Source organism: Cajanus cajan, chromosome 3, assembly GCF_000230855.2.
Source record: "Cajanus cajan strain Asha chromosome 3, NIPB_CcT2T_4, whole genome shotgun sequence".
NCBI classification, from domain to species: Eukaryota; Viridiplantae; Streptophyta; class Magnoliopsida; order Fabales; family Fabaceae; genus Cajanus; species Cajanus cajan.
The window spans coordinates 70,615,879-70,636,616 of NC_138519.1; the positions used below are offsets into that span (position 1 = coordinate 70,615,879).

The 20,738-nt window shown below is 28.6% G+C and overlaps 1 protein-coding gene and 1 non-coding gene across 3 annotated transcripts; both read left to right on the forward strand.

Moving 5' to 3' along the window:
* Positions 1-7,391: 7,391 nt before the first annotated feature.
* On the forward strand, positions 7,392-10,968 carry LOC109803398 (uncharacterized). Of its 2 annotated transcripts, none has more exons than XM_020364951.2 (3): positions 7,392-7,696; positions 8,932-9,130; positions 9,419-10,968. In XM_020364951.2, the coding sequence occupies exons 1-3, from the start codon at positions 7,534-7,536 to the stop codon at positions 10,713-10,715; spliced, it is 1,659 nt and encodes a 552-aa protein (XP_020220540.1). In that variant the 5' UTR covers positions 7,392-7,533; the 3' UTR covers positions 10,716-10,968. The 2 variants fall into 2 exon arrangements, with proteins under 2 accessions (XP_020220540.1, XP_082927313.1); XM_083071187.1 differs by lacking the exon at positions 7,392-7,696 and adding an exon at positions 7,714-8,257.
* A 1,932-nt stretch (positions 10,969-12,900) lies between these two features.
* On the forward strand, positions 12,901-12,984 carry TRNAL-CAA (transfer RNA leucine (anticodon CAA)). The gene has a single exon. It is a non-coding gene; the product is annotated as a tRNA-Leu (tRNA).
* Positions 12,985-20,738: the final 7,754 nt, after the last annotated feature.

Sequence of the window (20,738 nt, forward strand, 5' to 3'; positions counted from 1 at the left end):
TGACGAAATGGCACGTGTTGCCCCACGTGACCGATACGGTCTCTCCGGTACAAGTATTACCTAAAAATGATAAGCTAATTTAAGGAAAATATTCTTCTCCTTTTCATTCAATAGAACAAAACATTTATAGTTCCACAGAAAATATTTAATGGAATAACCCCTTACACATGTAAGATTGAGATTATTAAGTGTAAAATAAATGAAATAAACATACTGAACTAAAATAAGCATGCTGGGCCTAAATACAGTCTCTCATCCAAACTGGTGACCTCATATAATGTTTGGGCCTATTAGAATTTTTATTGTTTTCTAAAAAACAAAACTATTTTTTTTTTATCAGTTGTTTATTTGAGCGAGTGCACTCGAACTCAAGTGGGAAATAAAGTGTTGCAGAAAGGTAGGAAATTGTGACCAATTTGGAGGCAAAGAAGATGAGGAAGAACACTTTCTTTTGTCAACTAGTTAGAAGAAAAAGGTATGGCCAACCTACTTTTTATGATTTCATTGGTGCAATGATAGAAACATTAACACTCTTTTAAATTTAATATTGTGAATAAAATTTTCACTTTGCTCTCCATGCATTACTATTGTTGACACGTCTAACTTTTTATATCTTCTCGCTTCTCTTTCAAGTTTTTGAATCAACCAAACTCATATCCCTCACGTGTCAATTAAGTGTTTTCTGAGTTCTTTACACCTCCTAATTAATTATAACTTCTAATGTGTTTTTGATGATTGGTGTTTTGACACTTATCTTTCGTCCCTTGGTTAGGACAAAAGGTATGGTCAACGTGCTTTTATAAGAATGTGTTTTAGCAATATTTTTTTTTTATGATGTCATTGGTGCAATAGTAGAAACCTTAATGAATCACATATTTAGCCCATTTTTATGCGAAAGCAGCCTCTTAAATTTTCATTTCCACTGTTGTTTAAATGCATTACATTGAATCATTAATAAACAGAGAAAAAAGGCAAAATGTCTTGGTAAAATAATTCCTTAATTGAAGGTTAATTAATTAGCAATTTAAATTTTAAAAGTTGTTTCTGATATGGAATATGGTTGCAATCAATTTGAAGTGTATTATAGCTTCTTTATTTTACTAAAAATTAGTCCAACGAAACATGCAGACAAACAAATGGATGAAATTGTTTGAATCAATTTGAAGTGTATTTTAGCTTTTGCATGTTTGATTAAAAGTGAAAAGCATAGTTTTAATGTGTTTCTCCCATCCTCACATTCAATTAAATGAATGAATTACACTGAATCAAGCACATATTTATCCCATAAACCTCAATATTATAGGATTAATCTTTTAGCAGCAAGGAATATGTAATCGGGGTGTGTACAAATAAAAGAAAATATTAGAACTCTTTAAAAAAATTGATCCTTAATTGAAACTAGCCCATTTAAAATTATTTGGAGTGTTAAAAGTTGAATTGCCTACAACCTCAAATATGACATTCATACGGAGTGAATTATAATGAATCAAGCACAAATTTTCCCATAATTTAATATGTTAGGATTAAATTTGGACAAATTATATATATATATATATATATATATATATATATATATATATATATAATATTTACACTAACCAAGCATTTGAATATTGCACTTAATGTGTACACATAACCTGTATAGCAATGTTGTCTAGGACAAATCAGGAATTTTGAATTAAATGTGGGATTTCCAAGGTGAGTTTCAATTTATCACCTTCGTATTGTTCCAGTAATAGTTTGTTAACTCAAACCAATAATTTAGAATTGAACGTTCATGGAGTGATCACAAATCATTTTTTTGTCACCATTTGAATCATGCAACACTTTACTACTAGAGTAATTGTGAAATGTAAACTGTTCCTACAGGTCCATATAAATAGACCTTACTCCTTAGTCGTCCTTATTATTTTATATATATGCTTTGTTGAGTTATTTCTTATCTCGTTATTTTTCTTTTCTTCTCATGCCTTATATTTTATACATGTATTTGCTTTTTTAAGACAACTTTTCATTTGTTACGGATAGGCGATAGCAGCACACATTTTTAATATCAGCTTTTATGAGCTTTTTTCTTCTTTTTCAATTATATTTCTAAAAAAAATAATCTTATTGGAACCAAAATTCCTAATACTATTCGTAATTCGACCTTAGATTCACCATTCTCTTCCATGGTTGCTCAATTTTATTTTTTTTTGTGAAAGTCTTTTCAAATGACATCATCAATGATTTCAAGAACTATTCAATTTCATATTTAACTGATGTAGAGATTTTTGTATTGTAAAATTTATTTGGGATATTTTTTTTCTTGACAAATTAAGGCTCCTATATATTTGTTGCAGAGTTTGATGTATTCGTTCTATGCCCAGTGGAGGCTACTCAAATTTAAGCTTTGCACTAAATATCAACCTTAAACAGACTTCGTACCAAAGTGACAAGATCGTTAGCATACAGTTTTTTTTTATAAATTTTTTGGCCCCTGTACATTTTTACATGGTTTATTTAATTATCCAAATTAGTTGTGTCTTTTGTGCTATTACCTATTAAAGTTCTACGACTCAACCTGCAAAATATAGTATGTTAGCTGAAAATAATATTGTAGTTGGTAGCATGGAAGATAAATCTTTAGAAGTGGAAGCCAAATTATGTCTGGTTGATGAAAAATTTGCAGAAATCAACTGAAAGGGTTTAATTATATATTCAACTAATTATTTTTTCTTCCTCACTTGATAATTTATTTATTTATTTAATTGCACTTTTCTCAGTTCATTGTTTAAATTGTAGTACTTTAATCTCCTGTTTTTCTCTTTATAGTTTTAAATGAAGTATTAATTGCAGATAAGTTTGTTTGCCTCTACTTTAATCGTCAACAACTTTCTAAGTAGGTGTTTTCCTGTGTATGAAGTATTGCAGATCTTGAGTTTGCCGAAATTAACAGAAAGAGTCCAAAATTTCATATGAAATCACAAAAATAGGAAGCTCAAATTATATAACATATGATAGTTTTTCTAGCAAACATGTACGGACTGCCTTGCAGCTATTGCATCTTATGAGAGTCACGGTCATACTCAAAATTAATTAAAAAGGTAGAGTGGCGTAAGGCAATGATACAAGAACTAAAAGCCTTAGAAGACAACAATATTACATCACCACTTGCAAGAAAGAAAGTAGTGGGTTGCAAGTGGATATATAATAAGGTGAAGTACAAGGCTCTTGATGAGGTTGATAAATACAAAGCTTAACTTGTGGCAAAAGGATATACACAAATTAAGGAGGAAGATTTCCATGAACTCTTCAACCTGATGGCCAAAATGACCACTATTTGGTGCCTGCTTGCCATCTTAGTTGCCAAATGAATGTGAGTAATATATATAGAGTATTAATTAGAAAATAATATTTAAATAATATATTTAAATAAAATGGATTGATTAATTAATTATACTTTTTTTTGTTATTATATTTGTCATAGAAGTTAATTTTTTCAAATAAATATTTAAAAAAAAATAAAAGATAGAATATAAGATAATTCTGTGTTTATTAATTAGAAATGAATTAAATTTAAAAATTAAAATATAAGACAATTTGTAAGAATCGAAAAAATGGTTGTAAAATATAAAAAGGAGAAATATGTCATAATAAAACACACAAAATCAATTGTAAATATTTATACATACTTTTCCATAAATATTAAAAAAAATTACATTTTTTTCACAAGTTGCAATTAACTTGTACGAAAGTTGAAATCAACTTTTTAATAAGCTAATACCATTTAACTTTCCTAATTAGTTTATCATAAGAATTTTATTTTATTTTATTTTTCTATAAATATTTAAATAAAAATATATCCAAATAACATCTCAAGTTTTGGCATAAGAAACTAAGGATATGTCTAGTTCAAAAGAAGAGATGAGAGGAGTTTTAATGGAGGATAAGGATGAAAGAAGGGGAGTTAGAAATTTTGTTTGATTGAGAAGAGGAAAATGAATGAGAGGTAGTTCTTTTCTTTTTTGATTCACAAGGAGAGTGAAAAGATTTTAAAACTAATTTACTTTTATATTCTTACAATTTTAAATTTAATAATATAAATAAATATATTTTGGATGTTATATTAAAATACTTTTAAAACTCTCTCCTCCCTTCCAAATCTCTCTAATATTGGTGGATAACTAAAACTAAGTTAGGAGGGATTTTACTCCCTTCCGCTCATAAAAATTGAATCACAATAAATTTTTTAAAAAATGTCTTCTCTTCCCTCCCCTTCCCCCATTTCTTCCAACCAAACACTGTGTAAGATTCATTTCAAGTACTTTGTGATATGGATCATGGGCAAACACTAGCTAAATGTTTGAGCATGTATGTCTACAAGCATTTTCCTAAGTATATATGCATATTTAAAACAATGTTATTTATATAAGTATTTGTTGCATGTGCACAAATATTTTAATGATTCTTCTTATTCAAGTTTAAGTTGTATAAATCTTAAACTAAGAGAAAACACCAATATTAAGTCAAAAGATGATCTTAGATCCTCAAAAAATATGAATTTAAACACTTGCTAAATACATTAGAATGTATGAATACAAGCGTTTTTTTAAGTATACATGCATATTTAAAACAATGTTATTTATATGAATATATTGCTGCAAGTGCATAAATATTTTTAAAGATTCTTCTTATTCAAGTTTAAGCTATATAAGTCCTAAACTAAAAGATAACACCAATATTAGATCAAAGGATGATCATAGATCCGTCAAAATATGAATTTAAACACTTGCTAAATGCTTGAGCATGTATGACTACAAGTGTTTTCCTAAGCATACATGCATATTTAAAACAATGTTATTTATATAAATATATTGTTGCATGTGCATAAATATTTTTAAAGATTCTTTTGATTCAAGTTTAAGTTATATAAGTCTTAAACTAAGAGATAACACTAATATTATATCAAAGGACGATCTTAGATCCCTTAAAATTATGAATTTAAATGTTAACAAATTTGAACACTTTTTATAAATAAATAAAAAATATTTTTTTTGATCATATAAGAAAGACTATTGATTATGATAATAAGTAGTCTTTCAAACAAACTACTTTGTTTGTCTAAGATAAATATATTAAATATATCATTTATGATGTTTGATGACCAAATCATGTTTGTTTATGTTATGCTTTAACATATTGAAGGAATAAAAGCTTATTTGATACTTGAAATTCAGAAAAGAACAAAAATTTATTTTTTGTTAGAGAAAATGACAAATACATATCTTGAATTATGTGAAAACTCACATAAAGTCATTTTTGACTGACACATTATAATTTCTCCTATATTTGTACCTTTGCAAAAATAGTAAAGCTTGACCAAATTAATCAAGAATTGAATGTAATATCGATAGATGAGAAATGAAAATCATTAAAAAGAAAAAAAATATATAAATTGGTTCTTAATGAAAGAATGACAAAAAAAAGAAAAAATTTATTTAAGTTGGTAACAAGATTTGACCATGAGTATTTTTTAATAAATTTCACACAAATTAAATAATAAACTACATTGAACAATTTATTAAAATAAACTCAAAATATTTTATGAATTAACTATAAGATATTTTATAAATTTATCCAAACACTCTTATAAACACCTATAAAATAAAATAAGTACATATAAGTTATATATAAATTTTTTCAAATGAGACCTTAATTATATTTTATTGTTTTTCTTTTTTCAACTTCACATTTTTCTGTTTATATATATATATTCATGTCAAATCATACTAAATATATCATTTATGATATTTGATAATCAAATCATATTTGTTTATGTTATACCTTAACATATTCAAGGAGTAAAAACTTATTTAATACTTGAAATTCAAAAAATAACATAGATTTGTTTTTCGTTAAAGAAAAGGACATACAGATATCTTGATCCATATGAAAACTCATATAAAACCATTTTTGATTGATACAGTATAATTCCTCCTATTTTATACCTTTGTAAAGAAAATAGAACTTGATCAGATTAATTAAGAATTAAATATATCATTTTTATTTTTTAATTATAAAATAAAATAAGTACAAATAAATTATTTATAAATTTTTTCAAATGAGATCTTAATTCTATTTTATCATTTTTCTTTTTTCAACTTCACAATTTTTTTTGTCTATGAATATATATTCATGCCACATCATATTTATATAATTAGCCATAGACAAAAAAAATCTTATAATTTAAATTATTAAAAAAAATCAATAAACTCACGTTAGCTTAATATTATTTATACATTAATGTAACTATTTTTTAATTAATAAAAACTTTAATTGAAGTGAACAATTATTCTATACCAATTAACTTTATCATAGGATTTAAAATCTACATATGGGAAGCACAATGCGTAATTAACTATTAAAAGAGTTTTCCTCTATTATTTATACATAACAAATATGGCTGTTAAAGGAAAAATATTATAATGTATAACTCAAATGTAAATCAAGCACGTTATACTACAGTGTTAAAAAAATAATTTAAAGTAAAGAAGACATCTTATTGTCCTAAGGTCACTTCCTTGAAAAAGACAGAGTTAGTGGACTACTTTTATGAAAAAGATCACATTTTATATTATACAATTCATCCTGTTTAAAAAAAATCACTTCCTTAAAAAAATTAATTTAATATTTTTTAAAAATATTATAAAATAAAATTTTTAACATAAAATAATAATTATAAAATTATATTAATTAAGTTTTATTTAACATAAATTTAAAATAGAGATAAGAATTATATAAAAATTAAATAAATTAAATTTTTTAAAAATTAAAATAAATAAGAATATAAATACTTAATTTAATAAATCAAATATTCATTCAAATCAAAATTGATTTTACGACTCATTCATCAAAGTGACATTACCTTCTACGTCTATGTTATTATCATAAAGAAGATCCAAACTTTTCAAACAATGAATTGAAAAATTACATTTTAGCATGTGTATAGAGAAGCTAATATGTGTGTAAATAAATTTGCTAAAAAGGGTTCCTCTAGGCTCTAGCCATATTATCATAAAGTTATTTGATTCTTATCTTACCATTATTTCACGGCACTGACTAATCTTCTCTCTATGTTGGAAGTACCTATGTTAAAAGCACCTCAAAGAGTAGGATAACTGGCCTCAAGATTTAACGCGGCTGCATACACAATGCAAGACGCATACACAATGCAAGATTCGAACCTCTAACCTTGTTTAAGCATGAATCAGCCCTTACTGCTGAACTACATGCATATATATTTTCTAATTTTATTTTATTTTTTCTTTTCTTTCCTGTTTATTCATAAAAATAAATTCAAATACTTTTGTCACGTACTGATTTACTTACTATTCCTACTTTTGACTACTTAATGGTGAAGCTGATAATTGTTGTTCAGGTTTTGAAGTTTCAAATGTTTTGTCATTTAGAGAGAGTAAAGTGATAGTCGTCGTTCTCACTTCTCAATCACACTACACTTTCGAAACGGAAGAAACTAAGAACAAATTCAACATGATTCTACAACAACAAGATGATGAAGTAAAATGGGTAACTCATTATTCAAGTGATCATCAAATACTGTTGGTGGGGGAGGGTGATTTCTCTTTCTCCCTTTCCCTCGCCAAATCATTTGGTTCTGCTGCCAACATCGTCGCTTCATCGCTCAACTCCTACGGTCTCTCTCTTCCTCTTACCTTTCTGATTGTTCTTTTTCCTTGTGCTGCACGTTACATTGTTAAAGTTTCGATCTTAGTACGTGGGGTGGTAAAGAAAATGTGTAACAAAGGGGTTTATGCTTTAATGCTTTGCTCGTTAAAGTGCGGTGTTTTCTTGGGTTTGATCATGTGCGAGTGTGGTTCTTCTTTTGATGTAACAAGTTTGCTATTCATGAGAAAACCTAATAATTTGCTTAGGGTTTCCTTATTCTTCTTTTGAAATATTGTTATTGTTTAATATATTTTTTTTCTTGGTTGTTTTGAAGATTATTAAAGATTTAAAGGTGTGTTTCTTTTGTTGGAACGGTTTCTATTTGTTAACAAGTTTTAAATTGTTACATGGTGCTAATGGTAGTGGTTTGGGTTGCCAATTATCATCCTTGATGTTGCTGAAAATTGCAGGCAAATGCAGCCGCAATTGCGGCCGTGGAGACTCCTACCATGAACACCGGAAAAATGGTTTACCCATTTTGCATCATCACCAAAAATTAGTTGGAAATTTATGTTCACTTTACCTTTGGGTTAGTTTGGTTTTAAACATCACCCCTGATAAATATAGGATTGTAGACGTGTTTAAACCTTTTGCTAAGATTATTTTTGTCTAAACATTTCTTTTTTATGAGTGACAAGTCAATGTGGCTTGTGAATTTTTTATAGTAAAAGGGTATTTTGTAATATTTTGTTTCCCATTTTCATATTTCTTTTGGATTAGTTGATTTGATTTAAAACACCTACTTATGCTATTTTAAATTGTTTTAAGTTCTAGGAATGAACTAATGGAAATTATGTAGTATGGACACATGTACAGAATGTTGTGTATGTCCAACACATTTCATCACTCATCAGAGCTCTTCCAGCTATGGAAGTGCCTTGATGAATGATGATATATTTTTATTGCATACACTTGACAGAATGTATCAATGACACCATATGGATTGTTTTTTAATTGTTCCCTTCATTGATTGTTCCTTGTTTTGTTAGTGCTTGTATATGTTGTTTACTATCTGTATCTATCTATTTTTCTCTAGTTTTTAATGTGCTTGCTTTAAGGGGTACCTTAAGAGTCATATAACTCACGTGTGCAAAATCCAAAGGCTTTGTCACTGACTCATTGGTTGTTCCATCATTTTATGCTCTTTTCATTTTTTCACCTACCGCACACTCCTATTTAGTGTCATTGTATTTGTTCATGTAGATGATGTTATCAAGATGTACAAACATGCAAAGTCAAATTTAGATGACTTACACAAGCTGGGAGCATGCTTATTACATGGAGTGGATGCAACCAAAATGAAGCTTCAATCAGATTTAAAAATGCGGAGTTTTGATCGAGTTATTTTCAATTTTCCTCATGCCGGCTTTCACGGGAGGGAAGATGACACTTCACTGATTAAGTGAGTTTTCTAGTACAATTCAGTTTCATTACTAATTAATGTCTTAGGTGCTTTATAAGGAACTAAAATATATTTGAAACATTCTTGATTTTGCTTTGCTTCTCTTAGGCTATAATAGGAAGTAAAAGTTTAGGTTGACTCTGTCTTCTGGATTTTGTGGAAAACTAGAAATGAGAACATGAATTTCATGTTTTATTATGCACATTACTAGTTTCAACAGAATTGCTGTTTTATATATTCAGTTGTGTTAGATTTCTTTGCTTTGTGCTTCTCCTCATGAGTTTACAGGAAGCATAAAGTCCTTGTGCGAGGATTCTTCAATAATGCAAGTCGCATGCTTCGAGCGGATGGTGAAATTCATGTTAGTCATAAAAATACAGCTCCTTTTACCAACTGGAACATAGAGCAACTTGCGAAACAATGCTTTTTGAAATTGAAGGAGTGTGTTGACTTCAAGAGAGAAGATTACCCAGGTTACAATAATAAGAGAGGTGATGGCCATAAATGTGATGAACCCTTTCCACTTGGTGTGTGCTGCACATATAAGTTTATTTGCAATCGTAAAACTAAGCCAAACCATATGAAGAGAAATCAAATGATGGTTTCTAGACAACAAACAAATCTCCCTATACAAAAGATTGAGAATGCTGTGGAGCAATTACCAATTTCAGTTCATCTCAGCTATAATCCTCAAACAAATCACTTTCCAAAAATTAAAGAAGCAGACCCATCAATATTTGGCTTAACAAATACACACAATATACACACTTCAATCCCTCAGGGTCACTTTAATAGCATTGAAGAAGTACATGGAAGAGGTGTTCCTTCTGGTGGCTATTCTGCCTTTCGTGGTCCAAGTCTCAGCTCTCTAAGAACATTGCAACCAATGGAGCCATTGCAATCTTTGCAACCATGCCCAACAGCATCTAATGTTAGACATTCTCTGACAGATCATGTTAGAACAATGAATACCTTCTCGCATGATTCTAGAAATGAAGGATATCAGGTCTATGGTGGAAGCTCAAATTATTTGCGAGATGAATTTGGTAGAACAACAGCTCACAGGGCAAGTTATTCTTTTGATGGTCCCAGTATGAGAGATCAATTGCGGAAATGGCCAACATCAACTAATGTTGGATATTTTTGGAGAGATCATGTTAGATCAATGGATACTGTTCCATTATCACTTGGTGCTAGAAATGAAGGCTATCAGGTGTGTGGTGGCAGGTCAATTTATTTGCAAGAACTGAGTAGAACAATGGATCAGAGGGAAAATGTTTCTTTTGATGAAAGTCTCACTTTGAGAGATACATCACTGAAGTGGCCAACAGTAAATCATGTTGGACATTGTTCGAACAATCATGTTAGACCAATGGATGCTGTTCCCTTATCATTTGGTGCTCGAAATGAAGGCTATCAGGGCTATGGTGGCAGCTCAAATTATTGGCAGGAAGAAGTCGGCAGAACAACGGCTCATAGGGCAAGTTATTCCTTTGATAGAGTGAGGTTTGACAGATACATAGCTGAAGCGCCTTGGAGAACTGCTCAGAGTGAGCTTCACCGAATGAATAATTTGATGCCATAGAGGAGAAGGGTGTTTGTTGAATGCTGATCATCATACCCTGAATGGAAACTGAAACAAAGGAATTTTAATACCAGTGAACACTGTTGTTTTGGTTTTGTGTGAATAAATAATCTATGGATTGACATTGTAAAAGTTTTAGTTTTGGTTTTGTTTGTTATATTCAATAGCTAGCCGAAGCTGTGATGCTGGTATAATTTTGTCATCAACATTTAGCTTATGTTGATTTTTATGCAGTATGCTTTTGTTAAATCAATTATGCTGTAAGAAATTTATCCTTTTCTTCTTCTTTATTCTGAATGCATTGCTCAAGCACAAATTGACTGGCCTTTATTTATTAAGTTTATAAAATGATAGTAAGGGTGTTACCTTTGTCATTATTATCTTTATTTTAGAACGAATATGTTGGTAATAAACTACAATTTTGAAATTGTAAAACTGCTATAAACAAAAAAATAAAGTTGTTAAATCAATCATATTGTTCATAAGCTTATTTTTTCAATTCTTTTTAGGTTCGTTGATGTCATCGCTTTTAAAAACATGACCAATATCATCTACTAATCAAATTACCAAATAAGTATTAACAAAATCCACAAATATGATGCTTTTTAATTATAGATAAACAACCTATATATATATATATATATATATATATATATATATATATGGGGAATGCTAATGTACTCCCACCTATTTTTTAGTGGGAGTATGTTAGCAACCTATACCAAAATTTTAGGACAAAAAAATCACTCATTTATTTTGATTTGGTTAATTCGTACAAAGGATATTATAGTAATTTAATTTAGTTTTAAATGAAAATAAAATATTTTCTCTCTCTTATTAACCTCACACTCTAAGTCATTTATCTCTCCTATTAAATTTCTTCTCCTACTCATTTCTCTTTCCTATTAAATTCTTTCTTTAACATATTTATCTCTCTCCTATTAAATTCCTTCTTTAACTCATTTCTCTCTCATCTCTCATGATGTCTCCCCCCTTTCTCTCTAAACAAATAAAAATTAATTAATTAGAAAAAATAAATGAATTGAAGAATGAAATTAATAAGAGAGAGAAAATATTTTATTTTCATTTAAAATTAAATTAAATTACTATAATATCCTTTGTACGAATTAACCAAATCAAAATAAATGAGTGGTTTTTTTGTCTTAAAATTTTGGTGTAGGTTGCTAACATACTCCCATTAAAAAATAGGTAGGAGTACATTAGCATTCCCCTATATATATATATATATATATATATATATATATATATATATATATAAGAGTTAATTACCTATACACTGTCGGTGTAAAGTTTTTTTACACTGGCAGTCAATCAAAGCCGTTAATAGTGCCTTTTTTATTTTAATTTAATTAAATGAGCAGATTAAAAGATACTATTAACGGTTCTGATTGACTGCCAGTGTAAAAAATTTTACATTGACGATGTATAGGTGATTAACTCTATATATAATATTGAACAAAACATACCACGTACTACATGTGCATTTTTACCAAAATTATGGTAATATTTTTAGAGTTAATCACCTATACATTATTGACAATCAATCAAATTTGTTAATAGTACTATATCGTTTCATTTAATTAAATTAAAATAAAAAAAAGACACTATTAACATATCTGATTGGTTGTCATTATAAAAAAAACTTTACACTGATAATATATAAGTGATTAACTCATTTTTTTAAGAGCAATTTCTATGATCTTAGTAGTTCCCACTTATACACGTTTCCCCGCAAAGCAGCTTGCTTCTATGCAAATGCAATCAAAAAATTGTGAAAATAGGGTATGATTAATTGTAGCATGAATCTTGTTGTGTAAACCAAAAAGATTCCAAGAAAAATAAAACATAAATAAACGTCATATACTTGTTGAGTAAAATCGTTTCAACAATTTATCGTTTGTCTTGTAGTTCCTTAACGTGGGGCAGAGTCCTTTATCATTGACATGACTTGCTTTTGTGAGAGAAGTTATAAATATGAGTCCAAATGAGAAAATAACTTTATACGACTCGAAGTTGTTTTTTTTTTTTTTTTTTTTTTTTTTGAGAGAGTATAGTGCTTACTGCTTAGCTTTTGGTTGGTGAAGTGACGTAGCATAATATATTATTAATAAGTTCTAATTTGGTAGATTTGAGTAAATGTTTTGATTAAGTAAGTTAACAAGTCGTCAGGATGGCCGAGTGGTCTAAGGCGCCAGACTCAAGTTCTGGTCCTCGTGAGAGGGCGTGGGTTCAAATCCCACTTCTGACATTTTATGTTATTTTAATCACTTTAGTGTCATTTGCTCGCATTGATTGGATTTTAACTTTTTTGATACAATGTTTCCATTAAATTTCATAAGGAATACTCGAAAGTATAACACCCACCAAATATTACTCCATTTGTCGCACTCATTTATATTATTTTTCTTCGATTGTAATGTTAACACCCAAAATAACATCATCATTAATGAATAAAGTTCTTTATTAATATCACTATAAAATAAGATAATATGAATTATTCTTGATGGTCTTGCAACCATCTCATTTACTCTTTCGTCAAATCATGTTAATCTACTATTATATATATATATATATATATATATATATATATAATTTTTACTTGTGAAATAAATATAAGAAATAAAAATGGAATTTGTAAAAAAAAAATCTTTACTTCTTTTTTAGGACAATTATGGTAAAAATGTCCGTAGTAATAATCTATGATCAAATGTATGTGCAATAAATAAACTTATCTTTTATTTATCTCAATTTACTCCAACATTTTAGGATGTTTAATTTAAATAATTTCTTATAATATTTTTTTTAAAAATTAAATAAATAGTTATAGTTCATATTTAAAAGAGGGTGTTACACAAAGGGTTCACAATTGTTTTCAACAACTTTATTAAAAATCTAGCATAACAATGTGAAATTAAAACGAGGTACAAACCATCTATTTGAACAAAATTCCAACAATGAATTATGATGAACTATAATTTAAATAATTTCAATAAAATACTAAAACTAAATCTTTGTCATGATGTTACACTAATAAGAGCAAGACCTCTTTTTAGCCTCTTTTCCATCAAATACATCCTCTTGTACCTAATCTATTCTTGCAAAATCAACCTACACACAAACATGTTAGCATCGAGAGTGAAAATATATCTCATCCAACTACTTTACATTGATACTCTTTACTGCACTCAAAAATTGAAGGAAATGATGATAAGTAGCTACCTATATCAGATAAGAGGTACATGCATCTTGGTAATCATTTAATGCTCACATTAAATGCATCAACAGTATTTTCTAAGATCAGTTAGAAAAATAGACGAAGTAACATATGAAGAATATGAACATTTAAATTTGAACATTACTGCTATGTCATCTTCTCCAAAGCTACTATCTAAGGATCAAGCTTTCACACTACAAAAGGAGAGAGAATAAGAGAATCGAAAAGCAATAGACAAAGCATACTCGAAGAAAAACGTTGTACATAAAAAAGCTGAAAACAAGCTGAAGCAATACAAAGAATATCTTTATTGTAAATTTTGTATACAATTCTTTGTAGTCTATTACACTGTATTTTCATAGCATCACGTCTAAAAGAGACAAAACTATTTGTGTAATTCATAGCAATCTTATTTGTAAGGGTTAAGCCTAGAGAGACTTGTTTAAAAAAAATATTTAGTGTTTGAACATGGAGAAGCTTAATGAAAGAATACTTGGTTTTGAAGTCTAGAGAGGCTTGGTGAAAGAATACTTGAGTTTGAGTTTGGAGAGACTTAATGAAAGAATACTTGAGTTTGAGTCTGAAGAGGCTTGGTGAAAGAATACTTGGTTTGAGTAGAAGTGGCTTGTTAAATAATACTTGTATCTTGTTGAAGATAGTAGAACTCAACCTGGTTGGATTGAGAACTGACGTAGTCTCCATGATGGAAATGAACCAATATAAAAACACTTGTGTCATTTCATTTATTTCTACTACTTCGTTTGATTGCCTTCTAATACTTCATCTATTTACGTTTTTCACTATCTCAATGCAAAAGCACGAGTTTTTGATATACATTATTCAACTCCCCTTTTAGTGTGTATCTTTCTCTCCAACAACCCTTTTCATGCCTGACACGATCATAGAGTTTGCTCTTCGCAAACATACGATCTTCGCAAACCCTTTTCAGCAACCCCCACTTCTCATGCTGCTCAGTCTCGGCCCACTCCTCATGTAGCACCGACGCTGCAGCAGCCCCCTCCAACTTCTTCTCCTATCTTGGCCTCGCCCACCTCACGTGGCCCAGTCCCTGACCCAAACTCATCACCTACATCCATGTCAGCACCACACTCCTCTCCTAGGCCCAATAACCCCATGCTCCACCGCATGACAACTCGTTCTATGAGTGGCATTCATAAGCCAAATCCTAAGTACTCTACCAATTGTCACGCGACCACCACTAAGGACATTTCTCCTATTCCAAAAAATCCCGTTAGTGCACTCCGTGACCCAAATTGGAATCGTGCAATGTTAGAATAGTGGATTGAAGCCTAACTCAATCCTACAAAACCGGCTTGTAAGGTGAGGGTTGCTTTCCACTTATATACTATTCAATTGCCTAATCTCTAGTCGATGTGGGACTTGGGTTTTTCCCAATATATAGTCACACACTTCCATTTACTTTGATTCACAATATATTCGGTCAATTAGTCATTCATCATTGATATATCAACTTATCAACCTCAATTTATGCATACATTACCCTAGTTTATCATCGCTTCAATCTTCCACAATATATTAATTAATAATGACTCAACAAGCAAATTCAAAGAGTATAATAAAACCAATTACCAATTCATTCATAGGCACATACACAATTTAAATTCATTGACCTAAGAGGCTTATGGATCAACTCTCTACCCTCATCCTTCATATATGTCGAAGATCACTCCTTCTTACCTAAAATGACGATCTTGAGGATCAATGCGCTTCTATTGAAGCCCTAGTTGCTACTATGCACCTTCTTCAATGGTCTTTAATAAGTTTCCTCCTACGAGTATTCTAGGTTTTTTAAAGACATGTAATAATATAATCACCCTTTTTTAATTCTTTTTAATCAGTCTCTAGGTTAGGATTAGAGTCTAGTCCAAAACCTCTTAATTCACCTCTCCCTTTTTATTTTATTAATAAAAAAATTTCCCTATATTGTAATCTATTTATTCCAAAATATTATTATTTATTCTTAAAAAAATGGATGTTACAATGAGGCATTTTCAACTCACTAAGTTGGATACTAATCTTGCTCACAATACTGTGACGATTGTTAACCCGAAGAATTTTCACTTACAGTGGATATTAAACACATGATTTCTTGTTAAATAGATCATCTCTACAATGTGCGAGCGTTGAATGCCTAATCACTACACCAGGATTAAGAGAAGATGATATTTGAAGAGACAACACTTAATTAATACAAAGTAATCAAGTAAAAATAGTTTGATGATGATGGTGAGTTTCAATAATTTTAAAGGTAATTTAAAAAATAATAATACAAAGTGTTAATAAATTTAATTTTATTAACCAATTATATTTAATGAGTATGAATTACTCCTTCCTTTTCTTTTTAATCGTCTATTTTTTATATTTATTTATTGTTTTCAATTTTCAAAATAATGTTAATTATTTATTACCATCAATTATACTCTTACTTTTTATCTAACTTTTAATTAATTTAAACATTTATAACTAATATGTGTTTATTGTGGAGTAAAACTATAAAAATTATAATAACAACTTCTAAACTATTTTTTGAAAAATAAAAAATAATACATTTCTTGATTTGTATACAAAATCTTAAATGGCTATTAAATAATAATAATAATAATAATAATAATAATAATAATAGTCTTATATTCAGTAACAGAAAGAAGAATATTTAAAACATATCAAATAGAATGTAATATATTTTTATTTATGAATAGACCGAATTGACTATAGGTTGGTTCTTTTATTGACTAGCTTTAAACTATAGCTAGGTTCCAACCTCCAACTTCTAGCCCCAATTTAAGGGATGATGAACTGCAAATTGCAATTGGCCCACCTCATTGGATTGCATTCTTCATTATACTATTTTATAATGAAGGGTCGTTTTCAAAAACTACATATATTGCTATTAATTATTTCTTCATTATTTTGCTATTTTTGGAAGACGTAGATCAGATAATTTGCTTCTTCTCATTTTGTCAATCGTCATGGGACCATTCATGTTGATAGGGGAAAGCATCGCCAAGCCTCTATTAAGATGATGAAATAATAATTATTATAATAATGATGAAGCATATACTTATCAATTTTATACAAAATAAAAATGGTAACGGGTACTTATATTCAACTTGAAGGTTGAAAAATCAAAACCTAGTTAGGTACTTACCAACTATCACTAGTATTTTACCTAGACATTGTGCCCGTCAATATATGTTTTCTTCTTTTACATGGATAATTTTTCTAAACATCAAATATCAAACCCCAACTTTTCTAAATAATAAATCAAGTGAGAAATTTAATAAATTAATATTATTATGATAATGTACACATAATTAATGTCCTAAAATAACAATAGTCATCAACCTAGTAATTGGATTGAGATAAATATACAAGAACTTGAGTTTAATACTCGTTGCTGTTATTGTAATTTTTTTTATTGATAAAATAATAATTTCTTAATTTTTTTAATTATTTTCTAATAAAATGAAAGTTTTATCTCTATAATTTATATTTGACCCTTTAATACAAGTATTTATTATATGAATTATCCCGATGAAATTTTAGGTTTTATTTATTAATAATACAAAAAACACTTAAAAACTTCATCTAAATTTTAGATGAAATATTAATGGTCAACTAAGCAAGTACATTTAAGCAAGAAGAGAAGAAAGGGAGATTCTAATGTTATTTATTTATAGTTATTCATCCATGAAGCATCCATGAAGTAGGATAAGTCATTTTTATTTATTTATTTTTATCACAGGAAGTAGGATAAGTCTATTAAAAATTTATAATAAAAAAAGAAAAAGAAAAGGAAATAAAGGGTTGTCGATGGTTAAAATGAATGGCAGCCATTTCAAATTGATGGTGTGTATGGCCACTTGACTATATACATTAAAAAAACATTGAATTAAATATTTAATCTCTTATTAATGTAGGGTAAGTTTTTTTTCCCTCCAAATGTAAAAAAATAAAATAAAATTAATCTCTGTAATTAAAAAATATATATTTTAGTCTTTTAAAAACTCATATCATCTGCAACATTATGATAACAAGAACAAATTGAGTCAATTATGAAAAAATATTTAGATATAATATGATCCTCTTATTAAAAATAACTAATAAATAAATTTTGTGTGATAAATTTATCAATGACAAAGACTTAAATAAATTATTTCTTAAATTATAGATCCTAAAAATATATTTTAAAAATTCTTTAAAAAAGAAAAGAAAAGAAAAGAAACTTACCGTAAATAGAAGGGCTAAAACCATATTTAAACTAACAATATTTACTCAAATTTTCAATTACTAAGAATGCATGAAAGGTTATCTCTCCCATTACCTTCTAGCGTACGTCTCTTTTTCTGTTTTTGTTCTATCAACTTATTACCATATGCTCTCCAATCATGTATCTTTCTTTTTTTTAGACTAAAGAAAATGAATTTTGGTCTTTTCATGGAATAAAAAACCAATTGAATCTCAAGATTCCATCTTTCTCCATCAACGTCAACACCATACTTTGCTTTCTCCCATATTTAATGGATCGTTGATTAGAGAATTCAATTTCCTTTCTTTATTTTATGTAGAGTAATCATGCTGAGTTGCATCAACTTGGATATGAGGGAAAGCAAAGTTAAAAGTTGTGACTTAATCATCATCATAGAGGAAAATATAAATTTTAAAAATAAATAAGTGTGTTATCCAAGCAATGAATATGCTATTCTTTTGAGAATTTCATACCTCTTCTTACTCCTTAGAGTGAAAAGCCAATTAAAGGTAAGATAACCATTTAGTAAAAGTTTCTTAATAAAGTAGAGAAAATAATATATATACTGTAAATATTTGTATACCAGCATTTAATTACAAATAAATATACAGTAAATTTATTATTTTTTTTCTCAAAATTACTCTTTCTTATAATTATATTATTAGTATAAATTATTTTTGACTTCATTGATATTATTCTCTGCTAATGAATCTCTCTTTTTATATATGTTTTTTTTTTATCCATATATAATACTTAGAATCTGAAACTTTAATTAATAGAATTAAGTCTAACATTACTAAACCAATGACTTATCAAATTTTACAATAATTATTTTTAAAATCATATATATGATTTTTATCCATAAATAACATAAATTTAGAAATTAACTTCTTACTAATTTTCACCTGGCCATTTAGTCATTTAGAACTAACACATGAAAAACTTGTTAAACTCTTAATTATGAATGCTTTAGAGTGAGTGAAGAGGTAGGCATAAGTGCACCTAATTCCCTTTCTTTTCTTCCACCCTGAATTTAAGAGAGAGCACATAAAATCAACTTTAGTTGAACTATATTTACAATAAATTAATGATATGCTATGCAACAGCAAGGTCAACTTGCAAGTGACTCACAGGTCCACTTGAAACAGCAAAGAAAAAGGGAATGGGTATATGCTACATCAAATTTATTTTTTCTATGGACTCATTACAAATTTACAACAGAGTCTGGCCCATTTCTGAAGGCAATTTTGCAATTTGCAACTTTACTCTCTTACTGAGATGAACCAACACACTACATTTTTTTTTTTTTTTTTTTGGGATATGTAACTGTTCCGGCCACGGGATGAACTAGGGTTTTCTTTAGATCAAGCCGCGAAGTCAGAGCATTCAAGAGTGTAATCTGCCTCCTCAATTCTAGGGTTTTGGGTTTTATGGTACCTCATTCATGGGCCACTTGGGTCCCGAGGATCAAGGGATTTCCTTAACTGTTAATATTTGGAGAATATCTTGTCATTAAAGATGGGATTTTATCCCTGATATTGGATCAGTATCTATGTGAGAGAGTTAGATCGGATTTTGGCCGAGTTACCCCTGCAGAGCAGACCAGTCGGATTCTGACCGAGTGCACCCATGTAAATGGATTGGATCGGATTCCGACCGGGACAGTATAGTAACCAACACACTACTTTGTGACGCAAGAGGCTACAAATGATGATATGAAACATGCCACAGTGTTTGGTTAAATCAGCATCAGAGTCACACAAAATTAAATATCATAAGACCAAAGGTGGCACCTTAAGACACGTGGATACAGAATCAATTGGTGATCCAGTTGGGCAACATCATCATGAAAATATACTTTGGATGATAAGTACAAATACTACACTGTTTTAAATATCTTTTTAACTTATTTTTTGTTATTAAAAGTACATTATAAAATGAATGGTTTTAAACTCCCTTTTATCAATGACATTAACTTGCTGTTTAATGAATTAATAAAAAGATTAGCTACACTTTCATTTTAAGTTTAATATTAAAAAGGGTTTCTGTAAAGTTAATTTTTTATTATTAAATATGATATTTTTAAACATGATTATCGTTATTGTAGTTCTTACAAATAAAAATAAATAAATATAATTTGTCTTCACGTGAAGTATTAAAAAGAGTATATTAATATTATTTTCATCCGTTCCTTTTTGGTTATTAGTCTTTTAGTAATTTTTTTTTATTTATTTGTCATTTTTAAAATTTAAAAGAAAATTACTTATTTTTTTTTGTTAATTATATACTTATTTCCATTTAAATTTTGATTAATTTACACATTAACAACTAATGTATTTTTATTTTGAAGTAAAAATAAAAATGATATAAGAAATATTAAAATAGTTTTATAGAAAATAAATAAATTTATTACATTTATTGATTTATGTATAAAACTTTAAAGTTTAAACAACTATTAAAAAACAAAAGTATAATTTCTTAAACTTAGAATACACTA